Genomic DNA, 11,809 nt, shown 5'->3' on the forward strand with positions numbered 1-11,809 from the left:
GGGAAGGAAGGAAGGAAGGAAGGAAGGAAGGAAGGAAGGAAGGAAGGAAGGAAAGAAGGAAGGAAGGAAGGAAAAAAAACTCACTTTGTTTTCATCAAAGACATTAAAAACAAACGTTGCAAACTTGGTTGGGTCACCAAACGGGAAAAATTGCTTGTAGATTTTCTGAAATCCGGCTGCGTCCAACTGTCCACTTGGGCAGTCCTTAATAAAGCCTTTGTACCTGCAACCAGAAACATGAATGGACCAATGTTTCTACTATGGGACCGAGCTGGTTACTTTGCAACTCAGGGTCCAGAAAAGCAAGAATGCCTTGAGCCCCCCTCTCATCCCATGTCCGAACAACTAACATTTCCCTAATTCAGCAAAGTCAGTTGAAAGTAGGACCTTCAGCAGATGATGAATTGAACTGACTGCGCACAGTCCTCCATTTATAGCAATTTACTTAGCGACCGTTTGACATTACAACGGCACCGAAAGAAAGTCTTTCCTCTTTGGTGTGTATCTGTACAAAGGTTCAATAATTCTCCTTAGAATCTGAAATAACATGGAAGACTCACCATTGCTGGACCTCTTTCTCCGTGACTGAAAAAGAGAAAAAGAGAGAGGGGGAGAAAAAGAAGAAGTATTTATGGATGACTTCGTACATTCATGCACTTCAGTTAAGTTTTCAAAAGCCTCAACTCTTAACTTATTCACACATTTAGGGAGAGACGTAATTGCTCTCCGCTTGTTCACTCAATTAGCAAAGATCGTTTGCGAAGAGACGAATCTTCCATCCTTTGTGCCGTCAATTACTAATAAACTTAAAAGAGGGAATATTAAATATTTCTGAGCACAAAGGATATAAATTGGGACTCTGGCTGTACAATGCTTTGGGGGGGATTTTAATTCATGTAAAATAGTGTAAGTCAAGATGGATTTATGATTTGGATCAGGGCTGTTCTCATGTACAGGTAGTCCTCGATTTACGAGCATAATTGGCACTGGAATTTTGGTCATCTAAGCGAGTCGGGATCATGTGACCAGACTTTCAAAAGGTGTCACACTGCCCTGCCCCCCCCACCCAGTCTTGCTGTCAATCAGATCTCCAAAGCAACCGCAGGGTGTTCCAGACGTCTGAATCGATCTGGGCTGATTTTGCAAATGGCTCTTTGATACGGATCTTTCGAGAACACGAATTGAATTAAAGGAATCGATTCCCAAGCCGCTAGAAGAAAGAAAATGGAGGCCTTTTAAAAAGAGAGAGAGAGAGAGACAGAAAGAGACTTTGCAGGGTTCTGCTTCTATTTTAGAGAGTTCACAACATTTTAAAAGCTTTCACAACTTGCAGTCGTATTCTAAGCCAGCTTTGCCCGGCATTACAAACTAACTGTGTTCAAACCGATTTTTTAAATCCAAGGTCAGCAAGTCGAGCTCTGAAAAACTGTGCAAACTTAGTATTTTGGGGAGAGAGTATGGACTGGGAAGGGCTGCAGATAGTCCTTGATTTACAAGGAGAATTGGGAGAAGAATTTCCATTGCTAAGCAACACCGTTGTTAAATGAGTTGCGTTCAATTTTATGACCTTTTTTTTTGCTACAGTTAAGCAAATCACTTCAGTTGTTCAATGACGCATGTGGTTGTTAAGCAAATGGACTTTTCATGTTGGAAGCCAGTTGAGAAGGTCGCAAATGGTGATAAACTCGAACCCGGCACCCTGCAACCAGGTTGCCAAGCGCCCAAATTTTGATCACGTGACTGTAGGGATGTTGCAACAGTCACAAATGCAAGGGCCGGTTGTGATCCACTTTTTTCAGTGCCGTTCAGTGCCGAACGGTCACTAAACAAATTGTGGTAAGTCGACAACTATATCTGCATTGAAAAGATATATATTATGTTGTAGCTTGGACTGCTTAGCCCAGTCTCAATCTTATTCCACTTCAGTGAAATGAGTTGATTGTTGATTTTGAAACTTAAATAAGTTTATCAAAATGGGACTTTGTGCTTGGAAAAAAATCTGGCTCCTTCCCGCAGCTGAGGCAGCAGCCCCAAAACACCACATGGCGATGGTTGGTGTGCCAAGATTTTGCTGCAAAGCTCAAAAAGGAATAGCTAATTATTGATGCAGGACTTCTGCAAGATGCCAAATGTACATGCTTTTTCTGAATTTCAAAAAAAACTGCGGCACACTAAACAGTAATTCTCTCTCTCGGTCTGTCTCCGTCTGTCTGTCTGTCTGTCTCTCCCCTAAATCAAGGGGCAATATTTTAAGCTTTCCAGTCAAACATTACCAGCCTGGGAACAAAATATTTAGCCATTGATCCACTCTGGCACAAACACCTCTGAGGCAACTGCATTTGTGCTTTTCTCAAAAAAATCAAAGCAAAGTTTGCGAGCAAATGAGGCCAGTTGCAAATGTATAATTCAGGGGGCTAATGAACACTGCAGCCCTATCATTTCCAGATGCATTTTCAATTATATTCAGTTTTCCCCTCGGCTTTGCTCTAATGGTTTAAGGCTTAAAACTTCCAACTGTTCCGGTTAAACATTAAAAAGGCCAACGGTGAGAAACGAGAAACAAATCACCCATTCCAGCCGCAGATTTTTAACTCCTGTGAGGTCTTGGCGCTTCCTAAGAGGGAACAAAAAAACTCTACACACAGGTAGTCCTTGACTTATGTTGACAATTAAGACCAGCTTATGTTCTGCCATGATACCTTGAACACCATCAAATGTCCACATCTGCCTATCCCAGGTCCTCAGGGAGGACTAGATAGATGGACAAAAATGCCCCAAACATGCTTTTTCAAAGAGCAACTGGACTTTCTTGTTTTTTCTTTGAAGACGTTTCGCTTCCTACCCAAGAAGCTTCTTCTGCTTCTTCAGAATGGAAGGATTTATACTCCTTGCAGACGGCTGGTCATTTGCCTTCTTTCAGAGAGCCATTGAAGCCACTTGGAGGTTTATCTGTGTCCTCAATGTAAATCCTTCCATTCCCCCCCATCAGAGCTGAAGAAGAACCTCAAATAAATGCTAGAGGTCCCTTGGGAGCAGCCAAGGAGAAAGAGATGTGACATAACACAGTAATAGCAATCTCCTCCACCACTTCCAACGGTAAAAGGAATGAGAGAAAAACTGAAAGACTGCAGTGGAAATGGTGTCATAAACAGCCAAAATGCAACTTCATCTCTTGTCAGTAAAAAGTCCTTCCACCTTGCTGAATCCTGGAAAAACTGTTCAAAAGAAGTAAGAAACACTCTGTCCCATGCCCTGGAGGAATCAAATGGTCTAAATTGACAAGAATTCAGCGGCTGGAATTCTTATAACCCTCCCACGTTCATCTCCCTAAATCTATTTACAGAAGACTCCGACTATCTCATTTGAAATAATTAATTTTGCCAACACGAGCTGTTCTCGAGCACCTTGAGGCTTAAGGTCAAAAATTAAAAGAGGGAGGGAACAAAGATCTTTTGAGGATTCGCAAGACAGATTGCAACAAATCTGTTTTTCTTCTGCTTCTCCCAGCATGCAGAAGTATGCTGAATGTACACAAACCCCAGCAAGTCAAGGCTGGTTAACTTCAGTGTGGTTTGCTTTTTGCTAGTGAGTGTGTATCTGAAAACCAGCCAATTGATTTAGCTTATGATTTTGTGAATCAAGAGATTCCCCCAAATAGTTTCACTGATAATCAGCTTATTGCTGAAAATTAATTTTAGCATGTCCAACTAGTTAACAGAAGAAAAGGTACATATGTATCCAACAGTACTAAACATGTGTAACTTGCTGAGTAAACAGAGAATAAGTTTGTGCTACTGGCTCAGCTGACAAGGTTTTTTGGCTGGCAAAAACTTGCATGAGTCAGAGATGAGAAACTTAAGAGTTTAAGTTTCTAGCTCTCTCGGAAAAACAATTTCTCTCCCTCACCATCCTGTAAAGAGTTGGTTCCTAAATCTGCAACTTCTCTCCCCAGTCAATCCTTTATAGTTGGCACTTGTCTTGCCAAAGGCTCTCGGGCAAATTGCTAATTGCAATTAAGATGTCTTCAGAGGCAATTAAATGTATTTAATGGAGGTAGTTAATGATAGCTTTCAGAGAACGGAATTGACAGAAGAGGATCAGCCCAAATGAACAGAAGACGTCCAAAAGGTGGTGAAACAGACCCTCTCGGATCAGGATGGGGCATCTGATCTTCCAAAATGGTGAAGAAAACTTAGGAGCCCCAAATAGGAGGACCAAAAGATACTGAAAGTTTTAGATCTACAGACTCACTGGTTGTCCACCCAACAAATTCAATCAATCAATTGAAAGGATCGACAACTTTCTGATCTCTGGTGGAAAAAGAGCCTGGAAAGGTCCCACACTTTGGCATCCATCCGCTTCCGTTAAAGTTTATTTATTTAAATTTATTTATTTATTTAAATTTATATCCCGCCCTTCTCCTTGCGGACTCAGGGCGGCTAACAATCAGATAAAAATACAAAAATAACACTACAAGTTTAAAAATTAGTTAAAAGGGAAATATTTGAATTTGGTCAAATTAAAATATAATTAAAACCCCTTCTAAAAGTTTCCCCAGATGTTCTCCAGATGTTTCCAAAAAAACCCTTCTTTTCCAGCTCTACCCCACAATGGTTTAAATCTTGGACTTTTTATATGTCAGACAGTTTCATTATCAATCTTGTTCTCCACCCAAACTTAATTTTATGCTCAAGAAACTCATCTCCAGATTGGACAGGCCTGGAAGAGGATGTGCTGAGGCTACCCAGATAAAATAGAACGAGTTAGGCAATTTTTAAAGTCTAACTGTACATAAGGGACAATTATTTTGCGGAACACACTTAGCTGCGGAGAGATGGGCTAACCCAACACATGGATTCCCACGAGACGCCAAGCCAGAAACACTGTCCCAGCATTGCTTGCTGTGTGAATGAACCCGTGAACAGATTCGTTGTGTGAACACGCCCAGAGGTGAGGCCAAGTCAATCCATAGGTAGCGAACTGTGATCAGCACAGCAAGGGAAGATTTCTTAGAAAATTGAAAGGCAGAGTTTACGGATTGTGAGACTTGACAGCCACAACCATCATTTGGCACAATCTCCGAATTCTGAATTATGCAGCTGCTTTGGCACATGGAACATTGTCCCAGAAGTTATAAAAATAGCAAGGAGATTGAATAAAAGCTATAATTTATCGCTAATATCTTCTTGCAGAACACAATCAGGAAATAAACTTGGAGTGGCTACAAGAAAAGCTCTCTTTTTCCTCAACCCAGGGCTAGACGGATGACCTGGCCCCGGGGGGGGGGGCATTGTAACTTTGAACGGTCACTAAACGAACGGTTGTAAGTTGGGGACTATCTGTACTGTAGATGCTTGAAAACAATCAGTTGCACACACTGATGGAGGGGGAGGGTCCTTTTCTGTCATGGTCTGTGGGAAAGACCTCGGGTGAAGGGGCAAGGAGACGTTGCCAGTGAACGGTTAGATAAGAGATGTACAGAATAACAGACTCGGAAGGGACCTTGGAGGTCTTCTAGTCCAACCCCCTATCATCAGAGCCTATAGCCGAGTCTCAGCAGATGAGACTTTGGGAGACGGTTCTGCCCATTTCTGCGCTGATCGTCCTCGAGGAACTCAACGGGAGCTGTTTTTTTTTCCACCCTCCCTGCTGGGCCCTTTTTGCCAGCAATTCATATTTACAAGCTTTTATTATGTTTTTTTTTTTTCCCTTGACGATTCCAAGGAAAACAGCCAGCCGGCCCACACAAGTTTGCCGTGGCACGTAGCCAGGCCGAGACACCAAAACTGAACAGCTTTTCTGGGGGCAGGAAGCAGAGTTTTTCTGTAAGGTGGGGGGCAGAATAAAGCAATTGCTGGAAAGGAGAGGAGGAGTCGCACTCGGGGTTTCAAACCGAGGATCTGCAGGGATAAAAAAAAGTCAACTCTGACCTTGCTAGTCATCTTCGTTAGCCAGTCCTTGATTTACAACCATGCACTGAGTGAACTCCATTTCGAAGTTACGACAACACTAAGAAAAAGGATTGATCCTCGCATTTCTGACCACTGCAGCATCAGGATCACGTGAAGTGTTAGTAGGCTTTACAGAGCCTTGGCAAGACCACATTTGGCATACGGCATCCAGTTTTGGTCCCCGTATTATAAAAAAGATGTTGAGCCTCTGGAAAGAGTGCAGAGAAGAGCAGCAAAGATGATTAAGGGACTGTGGGCTAAAGCATATGACGACCAGTTGGAAGAACTGGATATATCTAGTCTAACCAAGGGGAGGATTAGGGGGTGACATGATAGCAGACTTCCAATAGTTGAGAGGCTGCCGCAAAGAAGAGGGGGTTAATTTGTTTTCCAAAGCAGCTGGAGGCAGGACAAGAAGCAACGGATGGAAACTCATCAAGGAGAGAAGCAACCTGGAATCAAGGAGAAACTTCCTAACAGTGAGAACAGTTAACCAGTGGAAGAGCTTGCCTCCAGAAGTTGTGGGTGCTCCATCACTGGAGGCTTTTAAGAAGAGACTGGACAGTCACTTGTCTGAAAGGGTATAGGGTCTCCTGCCTTAGGCAGGGGGTTAGACTAGAAGATCTTCAAGGTCCCTTCCAACTCTGTTAAATGGTTGCAGCATCCCAGGAGGAGGAGGAGGAGGAGGAGGAGGAGGAGGAGGAGGAGGCATATATATATTCAGGACCAAACACTAGCAAATTTTAAAAAAACGCCCCACTCCCAAGAAGCCAAGACATTGAAACACAGGAGAAAAATCAGCATGTTCAAAACTTCAAAATCTCCAGAGCCGCCTTGATCCCAAAAATGCGATGGGCCTTGTAAACTGAGCTCCCGTTGTGCTACATGGAGTTTTATGGCGCTCTTTTATGGGCCTGGGTTTTATGACCGTTCTTATCGGATTTTATTATGCCCCACTCGGAGCTGTCTCCAAAGCAGGAGTAATTTGTATTTGTAATAAATATTCATCACAACGACGGGCGGCCGTATGTATGCAAATGAAGGAGACCCGGGTGCCAGCTTTCCTTGGGAAACCGTTACCGCCTCCCAGCTCATCCTGGCGGAACCTGTGAGACTCCCGCGCCAATCAGGAAGTCAGGAGAAAGCTGTCCGATGCGTTTTTTTGGGGGGGTCAGTTTCCAAAAACTCATTCCGCAACCTCACATCCACAAAATACCGACAAGGGTCCTCCTGCAAGTCCTCAGTTGTTAAGTGAGTTTTGCCCCCGTTCATGACTTTCCTTGCCAACACTGTTCATCGAATCGCTGCAGTCGTTAAGCTAGACACACGGTTGTTAAGTGAATCTGCCTTCCCCCGTTGACTTCACTCACCGGAAAGTCACAAAAGGGAATCCCGGGACATTGCAACCGTCATAAATACGAGTCAGTTGCCAAGCGTCTGACGTTTGATCACGTGACCCTGGGGATGCTGCAATGGTCGTGTGAAAAATGGTCGTCAGTCACTTTTTCCTATGGTGTTGTAACTTCAAATGATCACTAAACAAAAGGTTGCATTTTTTTTAGCGTAGAGGGAAGAAGGAAAATAAGAAGGAGAAGAAGAACTACTATTATCTTTCTATTACTCTAACCTGTGTGTAATTCAGGTGATAAAGGAAAGGAAAGGAAAGGAAAGGAAAAGAAAGGAAAGGAAAGGAAAGGGGAGGGGAGGGGAGGGAAAGGGAAAAGCATTGACTTCCGGGTCCTTTTGGCACAGTAGAATGAGGTAGTAACATAAAATCTCTACTTTTTACTTTTATATCATAATATTTATATTAGCTCAGAGAGCACCAGGGACCCTTCTAATCCTCACCCTTGATTGAGAAACAATGCTCGATAAATCAAAAGTCTGGCTCCAGTTCCCACAATCCTCATTTATAAAAACTTTTAAGCCACAAAGCAATTTCCTGCCCAGGAAATACTGGATAGATCTAATATCAGCTGATTAGCAACTAAACTGCCCAGGTAGTAAACACAGGTCACTCGAGCAAGTGAGCCAAACACCAAACCAGACCCAAAGAACACAGTTCAGTTCTCATCACAGATCTTGATGAGCTGATCCCTCCAAGAAGGGGAGGAAAAGCCTGAAACCAGACAGAATCTCTGCAATCTAATACCCAAAATTCACGTTTCCCAGCCAAGGGACACTTCAATGCTGCAAAACCCATCAAAGTTGGCCAAGCCGTTTTGTAGTTTTGTAGATGCAACTGGGGGGGGGAGCCCCATTTGCTGACCAAATGGAGGACCCTGATTGCAAAAAAAACCCCAAAAAACCCAACAACAGTGTTGGGGGTGGGGAAGGAAAAGAAAATAAAGAAGAAGAAAAAATTCAAGACAGAAGCGAGGAAAACAAAACAGAATTCCTCGACTGGGTTTTGCGTCGAGTTGTTGATAAAAATAATAGAGGGCGGGATATCAATGAAATAAATACGTGGGATGCATTTCAGCGGCCCCTCCCCCCCCCTTTCTGTTTCTCCCTCTTCCACTCCCCCTGGGCAGATTCTGGACAGCTCCCCACCCCGCCCCCATTTTCAAATTGCAAATAGCATTGAAAGCTGGGAAGATGGGAAGAAGCCGATGATGATATCCCAAGAGTGTCCCCCCCCCAGGGCTGAAAATGTCTAAGAATTAAATGCAGCCATCACCACCTTCACCCCCCACGTATGGGGCCTCCTCCTCCTCCTCCTCTCTTCTCTCTTCCTCCTTCTCTTCCTCCTTTCCTATCCCTCCTCCTCCTCTTCCTTCTCTCCTCCTCCTGCTTCTCTCCTTCCTCCTTCCTCTCCTCTTCCTCTTCTTCCTCCTCTTCCTTCTCTTTCCCCCCCTTCCTTCTCCTCCTACTATTCCTCTTCCTGTTTTCCTTCTCCCCCTTCTTCTCCTACACCTATCCCCATATCTCTGCTCCTTCTCCTCCTCCTCCTCTCCCTTCCCTGGCATGTGCCTGCCCGCGTGGCTCCTTTCCAGCTCTGGCCAGCCCCCGCCCACCCCAGGAGAAGCCAAAGGGGGTGCCAGATTCTCTGGGCGAGGAGCTGCATGAATCACTGGGAAAGAGAGAGGGAGAGAGAGACAGACAGAGAGAAGCCCCCCCCTCCTTGTTCCTTCTCTTCCTGCAGCCCTGACAATAATAACACCCCAACGGGAGCTCTCTCCCTCCCTCCCCCTCCCTCCCCTCTATAAAGCAATGCAGCACATTGCACCATGGAACCGAAGCACACCCTCCCTGGCTGCTCTGTGGCTGCTCCTTTCCCTGCTTGGCCCTGGCCTTGCTACAGCCGAATTGTTCCTAGGTGTAGCACAACACAAGACACACACACACAGAGAGAGAGCATCTTCATCCCCAGCCCCCAGCCCAGAAAAGAGAGGAAGGAATCGAGGTCTTCTGAGCCCAGGGGTCTCCCGTAGGTCTACGTAGAAAACTGCAAAATGAAAAGGGTTGGTGGGGAGAGGAGAGGAGATGGGGGATGGGGAGAGAAAGGAAGGAAGGAAGGAAAGAAGGAAGGAAAGAAAGAAGGAAGGAAGATGATGGGAATGAGAGATGAGAAGAAGGAAGGAAGGAAGGAAGGAAGGAAGGAAGGAAAGGAAGGAAGGAAGGAAGGAAGGAAGATGATGGGAATGAGAGATGAGAAGAAGGAAGGNATTTGAAATAATTAATTTTGCCAACACGAGCTGTTCTCGAGCACCTTGAGGCTTAAGGTCAAAAATTAAAAGAGGGAGGGAACAAAGATCTTTTGAGGATTCGCAAGACAGATTGCAACAAATCTGTTTTTCTTCTGCTTCTCCCAGCATGCAGAAGTATGCTGAATGTACACAAACCCCAGCAAGTCAAGGCTGGTTAGCTTCAATGTGGTTTGCTTTTTGCCAGTGAGTGTGTATCTGAAAACCAGCCAATTGATTTAGCTTATGATTTTGTGAATCAAGAGATTCCCCCAAATAGTTTCACTGATAATCAGCTTATTGCTGAAAATTAATTTTAGCATGTCCAACTAGTTAACAGAAGAAAAGGTACATATGTATCCAACAGTACTAAACATGTGTAACTTGCTGAGTAAACAGAGAATAAGTTTGTGCTACTGGCTCAGCTGACAAGGTTTTTGGCTGGCAAAAACTTGCATGAGTCAGAGATGAGAAACTTAAGAGTTTAAGTTTCTAGCTCTCTCGGAAAAACAATTTCTCTCCCTCACCATCCTGTAAAGAGTTGGTTCCTAAATCTGCAACTTCTCTCCCCAGTCAATCCTTTATAGTTGGCACTTGTCTTGCCAAAGGCTCTCGGGCAAATTGCTAATTGCAATTAAGATGTCTTCAGAGGCAATTAAATGTATTTAATGGAGGTAGTTAATGGTAGCTTTCAGAGAACGGAATTGACAGAAGAGGATCAGCCCAAATGAACAGAAGACGTCCAAAAGGTGGTGAAACAGACCCTCTCGGATCAGGATGGGGCATCTGATCTTCCAAAATGGTGAAGAAAATTTAGGAGCCCCAAATAGGAGGACCAAAAGATACTGAAAGTTTTAGATCTACAGAGTCACTGGTTGTCCACCCAACAAATTCAATCAATCGATTGAAAGGATCGACAACTTTCTGATCTCTGGTGGAAAAAGAGCCTGGAAAGGTCCCACACTTTGGCATCCATCCGCTTCCGTTAAAGTTCTCCAGATGTTCCCAAAAAAACCTTCTTTTCCAGCTCTACCCCACAATGGTTTAAATCTTGGACTTTTTAATATGTCAGACAGTTTCATTATCAATCTTGTTCTCCACCCAAACTTAATTTTATGCTCAAGAAACTCATCTCCAGATTGGACAGGCCTGGAAGAGGATGTGCTGAGGCTACCCAGATAAAATAGAACGAGTTAGGCAATTTTTAAAGTCTAACTGTACATAAGGGACAATTATTTTGCGGAACACACTTAGCTGCGGAGAGATGGGCTAACCCAACACATGGATTCCCACGAGACGCCAAGCCAGACACACTATCCCAGCATTGCTTGCTGTGTGAATGAACCCGTGAACAGATTCGTTGTGTGAACACACCCAGAGGTGAGGCCAAGTCAATCCATAGGTAGCGAACTGTGATCAGCACAGCAAGGGAAGATTTCTTAGAAAATTGAAAGGCAGAGTTTACGGATTGTGAGACTTGACAGCCACAACCATCATTTGGCACAATCTCCGAATTCTGAATTATGCAGCTGCTTTGGCACATGGAACATTGTCCCAGAAGTTATAAAAATAGCAAGGAGATTGAATAAAAGCTATAATTTATCGCTAATATCTTCTTGCAGAACACAATCAGGAAATAAACTTGGAGTGGTTACAAGAAAAGCTCTCCTTTTTCTCAACCCAGGGCTAGACGGATGACCTGGCCTGGGGGGTGGGCACTGTAACTTTGAACGGTCACTAAACGAACGGTTGTAAGTTGGGGACTACCTGTACTGTAGATGCTTGAAAACAATCAGTTGCACACACTGATGGAGGGGGAGGGTCCTTTGTTGTCACGGTCTGTAGGAAAGACCTCGGGTGAAGGGGCAAGGAGACGTTGCCAGTGAACGGTTAGATACGAGATGTACAGAATAACAGACTCGGAAGGGACCTTGGAGGTCTTCTAGTCCAACCCCCTATCATCAGAGCCCATAGCCTGGACTACTGCAATGCTCTCTACATGGGGCTCCCCTTGAGGAGCACCCGGAGGCTCCAGCTAGTCCAAAATGCGGCCGCGCGGGCGGTGTTGGGAGGGACTCGTCGCTCCCATGTAACACCGCTGCTGCGCGAGTTGCATTGGCTGCCGGTGGCCTTCCGGGTGCGCTTCAAGGTGCTGACCATCATCTTTAAAGC

General features: G+C 44.5%; 1 protein-coding gene across 1 annotated transcript in view; it reads right to left on the reverse strand.

Moving 5' to 3' along the window:
- Positions 1-11,809, reverse strand: part of NCS1 (neuronal calcium sensor 1) — a 28,540-nt gene that overhangs the window by 2,357 nt on the left and 14,374 nt on the right. The window contains exons 2-3 of the mRNA XM_015820340.1: positions 561-585; positions 85-223 (exon numbers count right to left, since the gene is read on the reverse strand). Of these exons, the coding sequence (XP_015675826.1) occupies positions 85-223; positions 561-585 (164 nt within the window). The remainder of the gene's footprint in view (positions 1-84; positions 224-560; positions 586-11,809) is intronic.

This window comes from Protobothrops mucrosquamatus, unplaced genomic scaffold (genome assembly GCF_001527695.2).
Source record: "Protobothrops mucrosquamatus isolate PMUCROS unplaced genomic scaffold, P.Mucros_1.0 scaffold1122, whole genome shotgun sequence".
NCBI classification, from domain to species: Eukaryota; Metazoa; Chordata; class Lepidosauria; order Squamata; family Viperidae; genus Protobothrops; species Protobothrops mucrosquamatus.